The 19,643-nt window shown below is 41.5% G+C and overlaps 1 protein-coding gene across 1 annotated transcript; it reads left to right on the top strand.

Moving 5' to 3' along the window:
* Positions 1 to 157: 157 nt before the first annotated feature.
* LOC144730950 (14-3-3 protein beta/alpha-like) lies at positions 158 to 19,448 on the top strand. Its single transcript, XM_078611834.1, has 6 exons — positions 158 to 266; positions 1,962 to 2,276; positions 6,007 to 6,130; positions 10,965 to 11,128; positions 15,532 to 15,627; positions 16,907 to 19,448. Exons 2-6 carry the CDS (start codon positions 1,983 to 1,985, stop codon positions 16,961 to 16,963), a joined length of 735 nt encoding a protein of 244 aa, XP_078467960.1. The 5' UTR covers positions 158 to 266; positions 1,962 to 1,982; the 3' UTR covers positions 16,964 to 19,448.
* The last annotated feature ends 195 nt before the right edge of the window (positions 19,449 to 19,643 follow it).

The following is a 19,643-nucleotide window of genomic DNA, read 5'->3' as shown; positions in this document are numbered from 1 at the left end:
ACAGGGCTATACCTAATAAATGAACTTGAACTTGAACTTGTTAGAGGCTACACGGGGGATCTTTGTCTTTTGTGAGGGAGGGGGTGGGTGGGGGTGAGGAGGGGGGGAGGGGTAAAGGGGGAGGAGTCATTTTTTTCCCGCCATTGGCTCGCGCCTCACTCGGGCGGGGCTCGCGGTCTCCTTGGCAACGGGTGACGTCACCGCCCTGCGCCTCCATTTGACGCAGAGCCTCGGCGGGAGACGGAGCTGCATTATTGTAACGCAAGGTATCGATTGATGGCGCGTTATAACAATTTATGGTGTTGTCAACGTTGCTATTTCACAAGCAATTAAATGCTTTTCGTCGTGGGCATTCGCCGCGTTAGTTTCCGTTGGTGTTTTTGTGAGGAGATTGTTACCTCGGGCGAGCGAGGCTTACTGTACCCGAGCACTGTGCGTGAAATGTCGCTTAAAATTGTTTTATTATCTTCGATTCAAACATTGAAATCTTAAATTGATACGGAGCGTATTCGCGGTCGTCGTAAGTTACATGCATTGTGTGTTTTTTACCTCGTGTACGTATATGTATATTGAATGGGGGCGGGGGGGGGGTTACGTATGTACGTACAGGTAGAGGTGTGTTACCTTATGCATTGACGTGCGCCGTTTTAAATACCCTTAAATATCCACGTATGTATGGCGGTGTTGTTCATAATATGGTTGCGTTTGTTGCGTGTATATACGATGTTGTACCGTGCTAGGGATTTTATTTTAAGGCGGTGCCTGGATCGCGTTATTAGACGGAAGAGGCGGACAAGAACCGTATTCATCTCGTGCTGTTGGTAAAATTGAAATATCATCTTGTAAAATAACATACCTCCGTGTGCCTTAAGGAAAAGAACGTGCTGTAATCGGTGCGTACTGCTTCCTACGACATTCGATTCGGAAGCGTGGTTATTCATTTTAAACATGTAACAAAAACTGAAAAGCGGAACGCATGGATTTTGTAAAGTAATCGGGTTAATTGCATTAATTTAACTGTTAAGAAAGTGCAGTGGACTTGGACCAGACATGTCTATGGATGGCATTGTGTCCGAAGCGAAGGAGCGATCAAATCTGCACCCTTGCAGGATCGCGATAGATGTCGGCTTGGAGGCTTTCATCCAGCAGTGGATTGACCATAGATGAGGATGATGTGTTAGGTATTGCTTATACTGTGTGTTTATATGTAACACGTAGGCTTTTGCGACCGATATGATTCATTATTGATGTTTGGGTTATGTCCGTCGCATGTATGTGTCAAGTAGTGTATGTGCATGTAGTACTGTATGTGTATGATGTATACAGTATGTACAACAGTTACAATCGCGGCCAGTATACGTCTATGCATCATATTCCATATGTGTATGGATTGTTTTGTAGGCCTTGTATGTGCACATTTGCATGGCATTGTTAATGGGTATCTGTGAACAGAGCTTGATAGCTCATTGGATTTTTCAAGGATAAATAAAGATTCTGATTCTAACTTTACGTATATTCAGTATGTTTATGTGCATGCTATTTAATAGGTATTCTGTAGATACTGTATTCCATTGTATATAGGTACTACACGTTAGGTAAATGTGCACGCCATTGTATAGTATGTACAATATATATGGCATTTTGTTAGACACGAGGTTTTGCATAGTCAAGAGCAGGTTCCTGCCCAGACGAGTGCTGGGCCGTTTGTGTTATGTTCATAAAACGCATATGTTCACCCTTATTTACAACCCTGAACAAGCGTTTGAAATACCACATTCTTTTGACATAAGCCCCTTACATAGTTCCTTATAACAGCCATTTGACTTTCCACACAGTGATGCCTCTTTTTTAATAAACCGATGGATGGAACACCCAGTCAAAAGCAAAACCGGCATTTGCAGTTGTATCGTTCCAATAAAAAAAAAGGGCCCTTGATAATGACACTTTTTGTGCGAGCGCAGGCTGACAGTGGCGGCGACAAGATGGAGAAAAGCGAACTGGTACAGAAGGCCAAGCTGGCTGAGCAGGCCGAGCGTTACGACGACATGTCAGCTGCCATGAAGGCGGTGACGGAGCAGGGCCACGAGCTCTCCAACGAGGAGCGCAACCTGCTGTCGGTCGCCTACAAGAACGTGGTGGGCGCGCGTCGCTCCGCTTGGCGCGTCATCTCCTCCATCGAGCAGAAGAGCGATGCCAGCGACAAGAAGCAGCACATGGCCAAGGAGTATCGGCACAAGGTGGAGAAGGAGTTGTGCGACATCTGCAACGATGTGCTGGTAAACGCTCGCGCCTGCGATCCGCCGCCGCCGTGCTCGCCACTGCCCGTTTAGCCGGAGGGCTTGCCCGCAGATCCGTAGTCTGCTAGCCGCGACACAAGGCATGTAACGATTCATCGCATAAAGCTGATCCTTATGCTTAAAAGAGAGAAAAACACTTCATTGTTCAAAATGGGACATTTTTATCGTAAGTGCAATGGAGCAAATTAAACGAACAAGACGTACAACATAACTAGACTGTGAATCAGACTACAGTTTAGGAAAAGGAATGGATTCTTGAATCGAATAATTGGAGGGGAAGGTGAATCCCAAAGTTTTAAGTATAACTATTCAACCAAAATGGTTATTAAGTGTGCTTTTTCAAAGCTAAGCTGCAATCCAAAATTCGCCCCTCTGTTTTTGCAGCTTGTGATGCCTCGATTCAGAGTCCCCATGTTGTCACCAGCATACGTGGTTTACCCTTTAATGTTTTGCACCTGGCAATGCGCCCAACGTTGTGACTGCAGGTCTCTTGCTTATCTCTCACGAGGGCTGAAACTCAAAGGCCATTTGATATTGTTTATTGCATTGACAACCAGAGGGAACAATAGTGTGTGTTTTGTAGGGCGTTTGAGTGGGGATGTGGTGGGGCCTATCCCTCATGCACAGGTTTTCTCCAGTTACTGTAGTTTCCTCCCAACACACATTACATTATGAATTCAATCGGAATTAGCAATACATCCTCATGCATGACCCTTCTGAAAAAGAGTTGGGACTCCTATTATTTGGGTCTTTCAGTAAAGTCACGTAGATAGGTTCAAAGAAAATAACAAAAAACTACGACGTTTAGAAAACTACGACATTTCGATTGCAACACAAGCGGTCGTCATCCCTATCCTGATGACGACCACTTGTGTTGCGATCGAAACGTCGTAGTTTTTTGTTATTTTCTTTGAACCTATCTACGTGACTTTACCGAAAGACCCAAAGAATATGAATTCCTGCAGTCACGAAAGCTTTAGGTCAAGAGTTGGGACTCGATGAGGCTTTGCTGAATAAATATGACATTTTTAAAATGAAACTCGTCATGGTGATGTGGGGCAGTAGTTGACAAATCATATTCGTGTTTATTCACATGTCATTTGTGCAGATTCATGCATGAATCAGGATCATTTTGCCACCACTTCCTCTTCTACAGCTGTGACACATTATTATACACCGATAATAGAATGCATTGCCTCTCTCTGCCAGGTGACTGCTATTATCTGCAAATAATGATACAAGGAAAAATAGTTTCATAACAATAGGATTTTCTGCAGATCATTTCAGGGTGCAGAGAATAGGAAGGCTGGATATTTAGAAGGTTGATAAGAGGAGTTTCACTGCATTGAAATTATGGTGTGAGTCTCTCAAAATCGCCCGCAATGTGCTCGATCCTGTGAGATCTTTAAACTAAGCAGGGTTGAGCCAGGATAGCACTTGAATGGGCAAAATAACATACAAAACAGGTGAATTATGCAGTGTGAGCATGAGAGGGTAGTACAGAAAAATCCATTATTATACTGTACTCCCCCCGCCTTAATTAACTCGTTTGGTGAAGTATGGTGATATAGCCCTAAAGGCCTGTACAGCATTGGATTGACGAATCCACATTACATTTTAACTTTATAAGCATGATTCTGTCGGCGTCTGGTTTTGTGACCTTTTGCCTGATTCTGGGCGTCTGAGTGCATAGCATTGCTGCCTAGGTAATTTTAGAAGCCGAGCACAAGCTCCCTCACTCTCAAAATTAGCCTTACCACCCACGGGCAATAACTATTTGTGTGACTTGTGCTAATCTCAACCGTGCTCACTTTACTGCTGCTATAAAGCTGCTGTTGCTCGCTGAGTCATCGCAGTTGGGGCGATGAGTGCACTGCCCAATGTGCAGCAGCTACACACTGTACGTGCTAATGTCTGACGTGTTACAAAAGAGAAACCCAAGTTAGAGAAGGAAGCCTAGCTCCAGTTATCATGTCCTCTCAGAGCGATGCATTCCTCCTTCGTAGATGAACGGTGTGTAGTCTGGAGGTTGTATATGGTAGACCCTTGGAGGGTGTCGGCCAAAAAGAAACGTGTGATGTCACCCCTTGATATGAGAATTGTCCTTACGGGGAGGTGTAAGAATCTTAAATCTGCTATTTGAATGCATAAATGTAGGCACGCATTTTTTTTCTTTTAGCACACAGAATACCACTTGTCAAGTGGATGCCAATTTACTGACATACCACAGCGTATCTTGTCTATAAAACATCAACCGTGGCAAAAATGTCTGTCACGTCAGTATAAAACTGATGCGATCTGCCAGGACATGTCATCCATTTCCTTCTTCCATGCATGTCGCGCGCATAATCGTGTTTGATGAGGCAGAGTTCCACCCTCTGCCTGCATTAGACATAATGCGTAAAAGCCAGACTCGAGTCAGCCAGAATTTGGAGTAAGCCTGAAGGCTTACTCCAAATTGTCGACAGAAAACACTTAATTGGCACACAATACTTGATGCTATGTGCTTAAGCAATTATAAAGTTATTTACACATACCGTACTTGTCTGTAAGGATATTTGGAATTTGTATAATTTGACAGTACATGAGACTAGGGCTGTCGTTTTTTATATTTTTCTTCAATAGATTTTTCAAATTAAGGAAATTCAGAGTTCACAGCGCACCATTCTAACCACTGTGACACTGCTCCATCCCGTATAGATGTAATTGAAAATGTGTGTTTCTTGAAATTGATTTAATCAATTGCAGTAGTTTGGAAAACCTCCAATTGGTATGGCTTCGAGAGGTTGTACTGTGCTTTGCATTCATTTAGAAGTGGAATGTCATGCCCGCAATAAAGCGCTGCTTGATAAATTTGTTCCCATGCAATAAAGACTCCAATTTTTCTCAACCTAATGGATGAAAACGTGGTATCAGCAAAATATCGCAGACAATTTATGTCCTCTTGATGCCAGCGGTAGATATTGACCAGAGACTGTTTCATCTGTGGGCTGTTGGCCAATTGGATGTAAGCATAAATGGGAGGTTATTAAAGCAAAAAAAATATCGCAAACTGTGTAATAAACTTTTGAATTCAGTTCTAGACGTTTTATGTCGTAGCTCACCAGTTCTGTTCATCATTTTGTTATCACACATTATTTGAAACCTCTTAACAGTTTTATCAAATAACCCAGGGAAATTAATGTCTGCATGTAGACCACTGAATGAGCATTCATAAGCTCTCCCTGGGTTGAAGTTCCATTAAACTGGATTCGAACGTAGTTTGGTATTAAGTCATGTGGATTGTGCAAGATCATATTTTAACTATAGCAGCCTGCACCTACTCGTGATGTGACCATCCCTCCAAATATAGTATGGTTGTGTCTGTTCTAAGGGATGATAAAGATACAAGGCAGAATACCAACAATATGCATGAATGAAAAGTGCACACTTTTGTGGTTATGTAAATGAAGCAGTCGTAGATTATCAGTACACACCGGGCATGCTATTTCATGGCATACATAGTGCTCAGCTGTTTGAAGCAAACCGTGGGAAAATAATATTTTGCACGACTGCTGGAAAGTGTAAATATATCAGATAAAAAAAACACTGCAGTAAATTAGCAATGCATTGTGCAGTTGGTAAACTGGTATTGAGGTTTTGTGCTCAAGGTTTCTTTTGCATCTAGCCAGGATAAATACAAGCCTTCATTTGGTCATTTGTGCTGCAGGCTCTCTTGGACAAGCACCTGATCGTCAGTGCGACCAGTGCAGAGAGCAAGGTGTTCTACCAGAAGATGAAGGGCGACTATTACAGATACCTGGCTGAGGTTGCAGTCGGAATAGACAAAGCCAGTGAGTATCCGTGATCACTCCATATCTCTGGTTGTGTGCACATTTATTCAATAATGTTTGTCTTCATGTGTTAACATGTCTGTTTTTGTTGTATCTGTGATTGTGTGTACATATCTGGTATTGGAAAATCTGTGTGTACATGTGTGGCATGTTTGTTTCTGTGTGTATACTGTATGGGTATGTACAGGTATCCCTTGATTTACAAACGTTCGGTTTACAAAATTCGCGTTAACGCAAATGACAAATTATGGACACTGTTTGATTTACGAAATCAAATTTCCGCGTGAGCAAAATTTAAAATGGTGTGCGCCACGAGATCAAACAAGAAGCACCCGAAAGGCTGCATCATCCATCTGTCACCTTTCCATTCATTCCAACTTGAAGATCTTTTCGTGAGTTCCTTGAAAAGGTGATTTATTTTAGTTTTAAAATAAATAATTTCATAGTTTTAATATTTGTTCTTTATTATTTTTGTATTGTGAAGTGATGTTTATTTTAGGTTAGGAGTAGAGTTGGAACGACTATCCGAAACACAACACTAATTTTTAAGGATACATTTAACGGGAAACTCCATTCCGATTGACTAAATTTCACTTTACATGTGTTTTTCGAAGAACGCATCCCTTTAGTAAATGTAGGGATGCCTGTATCTGTTTCTACATATTTATTAATATTTGTGTGTGTGTGTCCGTGAAGAGCAGTACCACAGTGGCAAGTTGTATATGAACCTCTCTTGGGCCACCTCGAAATCAACACAGCCTTAAATGAGTGCCAGGTGTGGTGTATAGACGTTTGCACTGAGAATATAAATACAGCCGGGCATAGTGAAGGGCACAATAGGTACTTCCTAATTGCACTTCCTCAACAGTCCTTCAGACTCAACAGGGGGAACTTTAACACTTAGGCTTTCACGACCAATATCCATAATGTATGTTTTTGGGGTTAGATCGCGTAAATATATATACATGTGTCATTCAACCTGCCACCACCCGACACAGCCAATTTGTAAGGGTTGTCACGTAAACAGAATGACAATTCGTCACTAGTGTTGGAGAGCCAAGCCACAACATTTACAATCTGAGTACGACGTTTTGCCAGAGAATCGTCAAATAATACATTGTTGAAATACATGCCTATACAGGCCACCATACTTCAATAGGGATTACCGTTGTTACGGCTATTTTAGTACACAAAATGGACAGGAAGTACAAGATCAATGTGCTCGCATAATGCGCATGCATAATGTACGTTGATTCATTAACCCCCCCCCACTCTGCGCAATAAGAGCGCACAGTGTTGTCATCACATCTACGCCTCTATATAAAAAACGAAACAGGTGGACTTCACAAATCTGGCTGTCACCTGATGAAGCTACTTGAAATTACTGGCAAACGTCATACTCAGATTGTAAATGTTGTGGCTTGGCTCTCCAACACACCATTGTGCTGTACTAGTGACGAATTGTCATGTTTTGTTTACGTGACAACCATTATGAATTGGCTGTGTCGGGTGGTGGCGGGTTTAACGACACATTTATATATTTACGCAATATAACCCAAAAGCTGTATTGTGGAGGGGGAACTTTGTTCACACACATACTGCAATTATAAATGTAGGACTTCCAATTGTGGTCGAACGATTCTTCAATTCATATCAATCCCAAAGCACACAAGATGATATGTGCATATAATCATGTGTGAATGAATAAATTCTTTTTTTACTTTGGTAAATCTGGTACGTAATGAATATACATAACCCCAGCAGCCACGAGAGGCACAACCATTTACGCTGTGTTAAAAAATAAATCCATTCTTCAATTGTGCACCGTAATCTCGACATGTAATTGAAGCAATGGCAACGCTAATTGGTCAACTCACAATATAAATGTTATGCGTACATTTATTTCCACGTATGCGTACATTACCACAGCACGATGACATGCTTGCCTGCATGTAATTAGCGTTGCAGTTGTTGCGAGGTCTCGGAGGACACAACACCCGCACGCGTCTGTTTCGTGTTAAGTGCGGCTACGTGTCATTTTTGCTATTTTACTCGTGACACATCTGAGGCATGTTTGTGATGTGCGTCCTGACCATAACCGGCTGGTTTGGGATGCCACCTGTCCATTTTGAAAGTGGGGATGTATGCTAAATCGGCTTGTGTTGGTGTGTATATCTGTATGCGCTCGTACTCGCACATCATCTCAAGGTAGCACAAATGTAAAATGTGTGCAGAGAATGCATGTATGTACTAGACGTGTAGCAATGAATTGCATTTTAGCATTTAGCAAGCAGTAGTCGCACTCAATTGGCTTTTTGGTGTGATGATGATGCTGATATGTGAATAATGAATAAGCTGTCCCAAGTTATTGGTGTAACCAATAAACCAGCTAACTTCAATTAAGCACAGACAATGGAATCTTGATTCATTTTTAATAACATGCAACACAATTCTAAATAACATAATTTTTTATTATATGCCAGCTTTAAGACTTCCTAAGTATAAAAATTCATTTATGATGATGACCAGCTTTAAATTCCTAGCAGCAATTTTATTTTCAAGACATAGATTAGCAAAATCTCTCTGTTGCTCTTAAAATGCTTGATTACTTGTCTTTATTTAACCAGTTCAGATCCCATTCATATATATAATACCATTTTAAAAATGGAAAACTTTGAAAAAACATTTACAGGTAGTTTCACTACTGTGGTATTTAGGATATGAAATGGACACACTGGCATATTCTTGCAAATAATAATGATTTACATTTGCAAGGTGCATTTAACCTGTAGATCCCAATGTGCCATGTTTGGGAAACCGGAAATGAAGAGAACCAGGGTAAATGGCCAGAACTAGAGAATTAAGGCCAATTTAAATAGATGAGTTTTCAAGACAGACTTAAATATCTCTAACGACTGATTATCTTATGACCAAAGGCAAAGCCTTCCATAGTCTAGGAGCTGCACTAGCAAAAGCTTGATCGCCCCAGGAACAGAGCCTTGACCTTGGAGTAGTTAGAAAGCAATCCAAAGATCCTCGGACATTGTTTAGTATTAAAATGTATCACTTCCTGCAATTATTGTGGGGCTAACCTATATTGAGAGCCTTGTCGGTCAGCAGCAAGATCTTATTATAATCCACTGATACTCTACTGGTAGCCATTACAAAGACGAAATCAGGTGTGATGTGCTTGTTAAACAGTGTGTGCGTAAGCACTCCAGCTTGTTGAGAATGCATCTGCTAAAGTCTCCCCAGAAACGTAATGTGCTGCAGTAAATAGTCTCAAAATCTTTCGCATCCAGTTTAGAATCATCAGCTTTGTGAAAATTGACCTAGAGGTTACACGTCCTAAGCTTGTGGTTCCTGAATCACAGGGTCTTTGTTCATAAAACTAAAAGATGCATTCTTAAATGAATAACAAGTTCAAGTTGATAAGACAACAAAAATAATGAGTAAGATGAGTCTGTTTATACAGCTTTGAGAATTACACATGGGGAGTGACTTCTCCGACAAAATAGTGTGTGGGCGTTAGTGTGCACTCTTCGTCCAGCATGATGTCACCCATCATATGACAGCATTGCTCGTGCTAAAGAAGGAAGTTGAGCGCATGGCTTGAGGAACCAATTCGGTCCGCTTTGTGACTCAGAGGCGCCAGTTATTTTAACCTTCCTGTTTTGCTACATTGATTCTACAATTGTTTCACTGTCTGGTTGGTGGGTTTTCTTGTCTCATGTTCATTGCTCTGCCCGTGGCATCCTTATCACATTGAACCTGAGTGAATCTCGCAGTTTTAGACACCCTTGTTGCTGCTCGGGCATGAGGACTCCAGAAGTTAATTTTCAACATTTAGGGTAAATTGTCAGCTTAGAATTCACGGGTGCATGAGTCCTATGCTATAAAAATGGGGTTCCCCATAAACATTTAGAGCAACAGATGCCTCTGGCTTGAATGTGTTTGTGGGTTGAATTTGTTTAGTGCGATTATGTCTGGAAGCCTCACAGTCGGAGACCAAAACTCATGATATGCCTAGGCTGTGTTCTGAGCGGTCCAACAAGAGTTTTAAGCTTTGATATTGAGATAAAAAGATATGGTTGTGGTTGAAGGTATCTTTAATGTTATGCTACTGTATTTTAAATGTTTAATCAAAGAATCTTCAAACTAATGTTATACATCTATAAACACAGCCTACGTACAAATTTACAAGAAACAAATTCTTTGGTTACTAAAATTTAAACTTGTATATAATTTTTGGCTCATTCTTCCAAAGGTTCGTTGTTGCTCTAACGATGTTCATTATATCCCTCCCTTTGGACTTCTAAATTAACCCAGTTGCTTCAAGACTGTATAAAAAGTAAGACCTCCATATTGTTTTCACGTATTAGATGAGAGTATATACCAGTTCACGCTAGGGATAATGTTTTAGTTTAAATAAAAAAGTGATCTGAAGCAAGCCACAAACACAAGTGGAGAGAATGTTGTGCATTGTGCAGAATTTCACTGTACATGACCCTGTAGTGTATATGATAGGCTTTTGCCCTTAATATCAGGCAACTAGTGGTATTTCTTTAACAGACCATACACTGCAGATGAGACCTAGTCAAAACTGATCCATAAGGCACATAGGTGTATGGACTGGATAAACAAAAAAAACCATGCCTCTTTATTTGCTGTCACTTTATTCTGATGACACAAATGCTTCTTGCGTCTATTCCATTGTCCAGAAAGTCCATGTGCTAATTCACTTAAAACATTTTTTTTATATTTACTCTGTGACACAAACCCACGTCTGTTTTATATATTTGTTATGTGCGTGACCACCCCTTGCTCCCCACAGGTGCCATGGAGCGGTCACAGGCTGCCTACCTGAGCGCGTTTGATGTCAGCAAGGCAGAGATGTCACCCACTCACCCAATCCGCCTGGGCCTGGCACTCAACTTCTCCGTCTTCTACTACGAAATCCTGAACTCGCCCGAAAAGGCGTGCAACCTCGCCAAGACTGTGAGTTCTCTGAGTGCTGAGCCCTGACCCCGTGGCTTTGGTTATCCATGTGGTGTGGTCCCATAGTTGTCCTGGAGCCCTGATTAAGAACGCTTGGTTCGGAAAATGTATCTGATGAGAATCATGGTGAGCAGTAGGCATGTAATGAATTGCCTAATTTTAATATAGGAATTAAAGTCTCTTAGGACCATGGGTTCTCAACCAGGGGTACAGAGATCTGGATTTGGCTACAGGCATAATTAGGGGATCTACAAAAGCCTAAGGGGTCTACAGAGTGCAGAGGAGTGTGTGCTGGCTCCATATAGCAGTACCCTTCACTTCATATTCAAACCATTCAGTGTGACAGACCACTTAACTTGCATTTGTAAAGGCATAAGTTCAAATTCTGTTGTCCTATGCAGATATTATTCCCCTGCATGAGAATATGGAATTTACACTATTTACGTATCGCTACTAACAGTGATGAGTACTGCCCCATGCTTTGATTTGCATATCGCTGTACAACATTGCTCACTACAATAGGGTATGTGAAGATTTGACATGGGCTGTAATTGGTGTAGATTAAACATTAACGATTTACTTGCCTGCAATTCAATATTTGTTTTACATTTGAAGTCATTCGATTGAATAATATTTTTTGGTATATATATTTTTTTCACCTTTAGTCTCCTTTTTTCTACTGTCTCATTCTCACTGCGACCATACGCCTAAAGGATAATATCGCATTAAACAATAATACATTTAATTGTGCAATTGTATATGTACATGAAATGTGCACAATAAACAGATTTCTTTCAAAATCTGTATATATGTCTAGTCCTAGGTCCAAAGTGGTTGAGAGCTACCAGTATGGATCATTAACTTGTACCATATAAACATTAAGAGTAATGGAAAATAACATGGCCATTTGATGTTGAGAGGAAAAAAAACATTAATAGAGCATTTAACAGACCACAATGCGAAATTTCCATACTTGAGCCCAACCGTGAGTGTTGCATTAAAATTGAGTCACGATGCCCTGTCCATTTGCATGCACAGCAGCAGCTTAATGCCCAAGCCTTGGTTTATTTATGGGAATGAGTCACTGGTTGCTTCACCAAGCACATTATGGCATTCAAAATAAACTGGTGGAAAAACTGATGGCCTGCCTGCTCCAAAGACTTTGTAGGGGCCAGTGGTCAGCACAAGGAAACTTGAAACGACCATGGGATTTGTGCCAGTTAAGGTGCAAGTGTGTACGCGTCTTTAGTGCTTTGCTCATAAGAAGTGGGTGCAATGTAGACCCATGTGGGTCTTCATTACACGCTTGATGACATTTTGGAATATGAGCATTTGCGGTTTTAGTGTGCAGGCATTTCCTGCTTGTGATGAGTGGAGCTGGCATGAATTAGATGTTAATGTAACACTTTTGGCAGCATGGTTACCAACATAAAGAATTGAATTTCCCTCGTACGCAATCCCCTTTTCATTTGTATGTTTCCAGCACAAGTTGTGGTGCATTGTAGTTGATGGATTTACTAATAACTGTTATATGGGTAATATAATTAGTGATAATCTAAAAGTGGGTATTGTAGTGAAATCTGCTGCATTCTGAAATATAGTACATGCTTTGTATGGTCTTTCTTTAGTAGCCTCGGCTATATGTTTTAAACGAGTCAGGAGAGTAGATCACTATAATAATAGGTTTTACCCTTTCTGTTATTTATTACAATAAAACCTGTTTTATGGCTAAATAGAAAGGGTAAACCTATTATATTTTGATACTGGCAAGGGAGGTCCCATGATGTAGCTGCTCACCCCAAGTTCTCAGTGCCCTGAGTGCATTGTCTTTGTGCTGTTTGTCTTTTCGCGTCCTCTGGTCTAACACTGTTTGAGACTAGGCCCTAAAGAAAGCCATCTCTAGTGTGGACCAATCAGTTTAAAAGAAAATGCATATACTACCAGAGCATGTTTTTTGTTTCCATGTTCACCACAAGCATATGTGGTTAATGCAGACACGATTCCTTGCAAAAGGTTTCTGTTTGGTGTTTTAACATCTTAACATCTTAACACCTGTTTTATTACTGACAAGGGAGGTCCCATGATAGAGTAGATCAGCATTTATATAGCTTCTAAATAGGACCACATCTCAAATGCTGCCCAGAACCAGTGTAAATGTTTTCCAAAACAGGAGCACTGTAGACATTTTCACAGCACGACAGCTCCAGGAGAAGTGTCGGGAGCAGCACCAGGACCTCTTCATGGCTTTTGTCGATCTGTCGAATGCCTTCGACGCAGTTAATATGGAGTTTGTGGGACGTTTTCCTGAAGTTTGGCTGCCAAAGAAAATTTGTCAATATCCTGCGTCAATTTCATGAGAGGATGATGGCACGGGTGACCATAGGAAGCCAGGAGTCCGAGCCCTTCAGGGTGCGCACCGGCATACGCCAGGGGGATGCTGTCCTTGCTCTGGTACTCTTCAACATCTTCCTCCTATGTGTCGCCACGCTACTGCACAAGGAGATTGAGAAGGATAGTGGTGTTACAGTGGACTTCAGACTCCGAGCAGTCCCAAAAATAACATCCAGGCCTGTTATCTAGCTGCAGTATGCTGATGACTGTGCGCTCGTGGCCAACACACCAGAGGCCCTGCAAGCTACCCTTGCAGCTGCTGCAAGTGCGTATGACAGATTGGGTCTCTCTGAAAATCATGAAGACTGAAGTAGTATGCCAGTGGGCATCTACTTATCCACCCACCTTCACCGTCTTTCAGAAACCACTCACAAAAGTGGAATCCTTTAAGTACCTGGGCAGCTTTCTATCTGACGACTGCAGCATTGAAAGGGAAGTATAAAACCGAGTAAAGCAGGCATCATCCTCTTTTGGCAGGATCAGAAAAAGGGTATTCCACAACAAGGACTTTGGCCTAAATAACCATCTGCTTACCAGGCAGTGGTCATCACAACACATTTTTACAGCTGCGAGACGTGGACCTTGTACAATTGCCACAGCAAAATGCTTGAGGACTTCCATATTAGGTGTCTTCAATGCATCCTGGGGATAACCTGGCGTGACCGGATGCCCCATACTGAGATACTCTGCAAAACCAACTGTATCAGTATGGAGGCTGCCATCATCCAGCACCAACTTCGCTGGCTCGGTCACATCATCAGGATGCCAAAGGAGCATCATCCATGTAAGGTCCTGTATGGCACCTAGACCACCGCTCTACAGGGGGCCAGAAAAGGCGCTACAAGGACCAACTGAAGACGGCCATGAAAAAGTGCAACCTGAACCCCACCCAGTTGGAGGACACTGCCACAAACGCTCCATTTGGCGCCATTGCCATTTCTGCCGGCATGGAGTGTCAGAGCTCGAAGAGGACCGAAGTGAGCTACGAAAAAGGAAGCGTCTCAAAAGACATGAAACCAGAACAATACCCTACACCTCCAATCAGCGACTTCACCTGCTTTTGTCTGTAGCAGATGCTGTGGGTCAAGGATTCGAATTTACAGTCACACAAAATCCCACAAATAGAGGCAGAGGAGGAAGGTCATCATTGGATACGATGGACAACCCCGAAGAGAAAATAAGAAATGTTTTCCTACATAGAGGCAGTCCGTCAAAGGCAGAGGGGGAAGTTCTTGAGCATGGAGTTGGACATGGATTCAACTGTTGGCTAGGAGAAGGGAATTCCAGATGATTAGGGTATTAGAGGAAAACAAGTGTCCTCCCACTAAGTGACTAGGGACTTCGATGGAAAGCTTTGCTTGCTGGAGTGAATCGCGCACAGAGAGGATGACAGGGGAGAGGTAGGGAGAAATCAGCAGAGGATCTTTCACGTCAGTGGGTATAAGCTTGAAATTTATCCATGACTGGATTGGTATCCAGTGAAGGGATCAAAGTATTGGTGTAATGTGGGCTCATGTACAGGTGCAGGTGAGAAGTCTGGAAATTGCATTTTGGATCATCTAGAGTGTGAAAATTAGAGACTTTTGGAGGCCATAGAGGAAGAAGCTCCAATAGTCGAGTTGAGATGTGATGAGGGCATGGATGAGTCTCGGCAACATCTGGAGCAAGGGCACAGTGGATGCAATAAATGCTGTGCAGATTGAGTTATGAAGTCTTGCGGAGTTCAGATGTGGGAATAGAATGAGAACCAGACATCAATGACAACTCCAAGATTTCACACACTCTTAGCCAGTTTAATGTTAGAGTTTAAGAAGTGCACACTTAAACTGGAGTCTGCTGAGTGAACTTTCTGCCAATGAGAGAGTACTTTTTTGGAAACAAATATCTGATTACACTATGGCCAAAGTGTGACAAGTGGCAGCACATGGTTGTTACCGGACAGAGCCAAAACAGGAATTGTGGAATCCACAGAAACATGCTTTGTTTAATGTTCACTACCGTTGTGTGCACAGGCATTCGATGAAGCCATCGCTGAACTGGATACTTTAAATGAAGACTCGTACAAGGACAGCACGTTAATCATGCAGCTGCTGAGGGATAACTTGACGGTAAGAGCCACATGTGGCTTTTTTATTTTCTTAATTAACTTGCTTTCATTACCTGCACTTTCATGTCAAATAGTGCTATAGCAGAGCATTTGACAACAATACAAATGAATACGAGCTTACGTTTTAATTGGAGTTGAACAAACCTATAATTTACAGAAGATTCCATATGCAACTGCATTTTGCAGGATTGTAAAGCCTGAATTTTTTTAGTCGACTCAAAATACTTGAGCAACATCTATATAATTAAAAAGATGAAGAATCCAGCCTAATATACCAATGCTTTTGTAAAGATTAGGCAATTTTTGTTCCTCTTTCCAATGACTTTCACTGCTGTGAAACCTTTGTTACTTCTTCATAAATACCCACTTGGTGTTTTTTCTTCAGCAACTTGGCAAACGCATTGCTCCACTGCAGAATATTTTTTTTCATTCACTAAGACGTCCTTCGCATATTAGAAACCCATTGGAGCTATGCACTCTTAAATGGAGATTGAAAATATTTTCTGTGTTGCTTTTTGTGTTCAGTTTATTGTCCTACCTCCACCGATTAGCACAGTTGGCTACGTACAGTGCAAAAGAAGTTCATCATACATACAAGACTGCAGCGTTATTGTTGACCTCTTTAACGTAATGCGCTACTATTCACTGACAACAGCGAGTTAAAGGCATGACATTATTGATGGGCTATTAATTTTCAACTGTTACATCATTGATGCACACTGCAACGTGGCGAGTTTGCTAAAGGGGCTTGGATCATAGAGCACCGAGCTGGAACTTCTAAGATCCTGGGTTTGAGTTTTGGCACCTACCCATTATTAAATGAGGTTCCCAAATGTGGTGAATTTATGGTCACTTGACTAGTGACCATGTGCACAAAAACACATCGTACTGCATTTTATTTTTCACTTAAATTGGCATATTCTGACTCCAAGCACAAACACATTATTGGTTTACCATGCAACACACACCTCAATGGCAGAGCATTGACTCGGTGCATTACCACTGAGTGTGGATAAGAGGTAATTTAATAACGTCGGAAATGACATTATGATGTCGTATTCCAGAGGCAGTTCTATAACATAAGCTGACGTTCTGCTTTCAGCAACAGTTTAAATTGTAAAGTTTATTTCATTACATTACATAATGCCTCGCCAGCATGCTTTTTTACTTCTTGGGGAAGCGACATGACAGGAAGTACATGACCTTGTTACTTGCCTGAGCAACATGCAGTGATAGATAGTAACATTCTATTGTTTTTTAAAATGTATTTGTTTTTGCAGCTCTGGGCCTCAGACGCGCAGAGTGAAGATGCAGATGTGGATGGAGCCGAGAACTGAAGCGGGACACGAAGAGGGGTACGCGAGCGAGCGACAAACGTAACACCAACAAAACCTCTCTCCCCGGCTTGACAGAATCAAATACATCGCAGAGCTGTCATGTGCGATCGGCTCATTGTACCATCATCACCACCACCTCCACCACCCATCGCGGCTACAACACGATTACAATTCTTAAACACGAGCAACCGGCCACAATTGGGTGGACTGAGCACCAATATTTTTTGCTTCACAAAAGCATTTTCTCGGCCTCTCCTCATTGCCTCTCTAAATTATCTCTGCTCGGCAGCTTAAGTTTTTTTATTTGCAAGTGGCAAAAGTCTGTGAGAGGAAGCACTTGTGCAAGGCACACGCATGAACACTCCAGTCTACATAGCACCCACCAACATATCTCAATCTCAAACAAACTCTGGTTTGTACTGCTCCTGTATGCTCATTGGTGGTCTTACCATAGTTTATTCATAATTGGTAAGAAGGTTAAATATACGTCAAGTGTATATTTATCAACTCCTTGCATTGACAGGTGTTTCTGCATCCGTTCCTCTGCCGCAGGGACAATTTGAATGGCAAAAAATGTTGACGTCAACCGTTCTAAAATTCAATCTTTTAGTGCTTTGAATGTTTGAGAAAGTTTAAAAAAAATAATTATTGAAAGTATTAATGATTGTAAAGTGTACCCCTGTTTCTTGGGCATGACAAGTAGTTACTGAAAAACGTTATCCTAAGCTATTGTGCGCAACTGCATTGCCAAATGCATTTTAACATCTGTGATGAGGCAAATCTTGCAGCCTTCACGCGAATAGCCTAAATTTAAATCCTCCTAGCGACGTTAACTAAAACAATGGCAATTGTACATTTAACCATCTCAGGTTGGTTCAGGGCAAGTCGCACTCGTTTTTTTTACAAATGTGACCAGGGCACTTAGATGATATGCTGTCCGAGGCCGTTCTATCGCAGGTGCTTGTTTAAAAATAGTTGCTCGTGATTAAGAGGCCAATGACCTTTGTGCGTGCGTGCTCCACGCGTGTTCGTGCACACATGCAGCTGCTCCTCGTAACCATATGCACTGCACGCGCACATCCATGACTCCGTGTAACTAAAGCACGTTGTTTACAGTCATGTGCACACGTACGTATACATACCGTATACATACTCGCACGCACGTTTAAACATGGTATCATCCACGCACATCACATGCATGCACATCTTCTTGCAACAGGACACTAACACGCTTGGGCACCCATTTACAGAAAGGGCACAGCGAACGCATGACATCCACACTGGTGCATGTTACCGCTACCACAGCCCACCACGTATTGCGCTAGTGTATGCACACGACCCTTAAAACATGTCGTGCCACACATCACACACACCTCAGCTTGAACTACAGCACACCAAATACCCCCACTTGCTGTGACATGTCAATTGTGAGGTGAAATTGTCAGTGTGCATACATTCCATTTTACTGCATGCACTCACATTATGTGGAAGTGTAATTGTGATGACCTGTTCAAAAGTTGTTGGGTTTGTTATTTTTTCTTCTCATTTTTTACCCACTTTCAGTTATGTTTACCTGGTATAAAATAAATACATACCAATAGTGACATCAAAATATATAAAGAATATTGTAGGGTATTGAGACGTCACTTTTTAATTATAATCGGCCTTTGTTAATCGTTTAAGTATGATAAGATGCCGCAAAATGCCTTTGTTTTTCTGCAAGTGCAGAATTAACCTAATAACAGTTGTGAAAACAAACCGTAAGTGAAAGTGGGCAGCATAGCCTCTGATGGAATGTTTGCAAATGGAACTGTGGTGAAACATTTGCATCCAACGTTAAGTCCACAAATGGTATATTCCAGTAAAACATTAATGGCAAAATATAAAAATGTTACTCCATTCTACATATGGCAAATAGTCCAATGGTAGCATTATTAGTCCATTTAATATAATTCTATGTTGACAAATACTTACTTTAGGTGCTTTAAGGCATCATACTGTATACCAATAATCGTTATAATTTTGGCATATTGTGATATTCTTTAGTTCAAACATACTAGTGCTTTTAATTACACTTGCCGTATAGATACATGTTTGACAGTCGAGTGCAGTGGTAAGCAGCCTGCGGCCTATAGGCTGCATGCGGCCCATGGTGCCCCTTATGGTGGCCTGTTTTCAGGGTATCTAGGCTTATGCGTGGTGGTCATGTGGCCCACTGACCATCGCTAGTTTATAGTATACTGGAAAACAATATAAGCACTATATTACTTATTGGTGTTTATGAAGCCATGTTTCCAAAAGTGATAATTGTAGAGAACAAGCTGCTGTAGTACTTGGTCCATTTGTCGCCTAAACGTTGCCAAAATACTTCACCACAGTAGTATGTGTTGCACCGTCTGTGACAGATTTCCTGCTGAAATAAATACAATCTGAAATCCGATTTTGAAGTATCCACGTCTACAATAAAAGTTTGTTTTGCCTGGCATTTGGCTGTGTGTTTTAATTTCGCGCTATAAATAATAAAAATGTGACTTTGTGAATATGCCCCAATCACAATTCTTAGCTTATTGCAGGCCATGAAAGCTTTGGGCCAATCCGGCCCTCTTTTAGAAGTCAATCCTATTACATAACAAAATAAGCAAAGTAGGGTATGTTAATAGCAAAACAACTTCCCATATTT

Source organism: Lampetra planeri, chromosome 2 (assembly GCF_965212315.1).
Source record: "Lampetra planeri chromosome 2, kcLamPlan1.2.h2, whole genome shotgun sequence".
In the NCBI taxonomy this organism is placed as follows: Eukaryota; Metazoa; Chordata; class Hyperoartia; order Petromyzontiformes; family Petromyzontidae; genus Lampetra; species Lampetra planeri.
This window is presented reverse-complemented; position numbering and strand designations above follow the sequence as displayed.

Bases quoted from the DNA above. Each gene is read 5' to 3' on its own strand.
- LOC144730950 (XM_078611834.1), top strand. From the start codon at position 1,983: ATGGAGAAAAGCGAACTGGTACAGAAGGCCAAGCTGGCTGAGCAGGCC. The intron at 2,277-6,006 runs GTAAACGCTCGC...TTTGTGCTGCAG, and splicing joins ACATCTGCAACGATGTGCTG to GCTCTCTTGGACAAGCACCT. The intron at 11,129-15,531 runs GTGAGTTCTCTG...TTGTGTGCACAG, and splicing joins CGTGCAACCTCGCCAAGACT to GCATTCGATGAAGCCATCGC.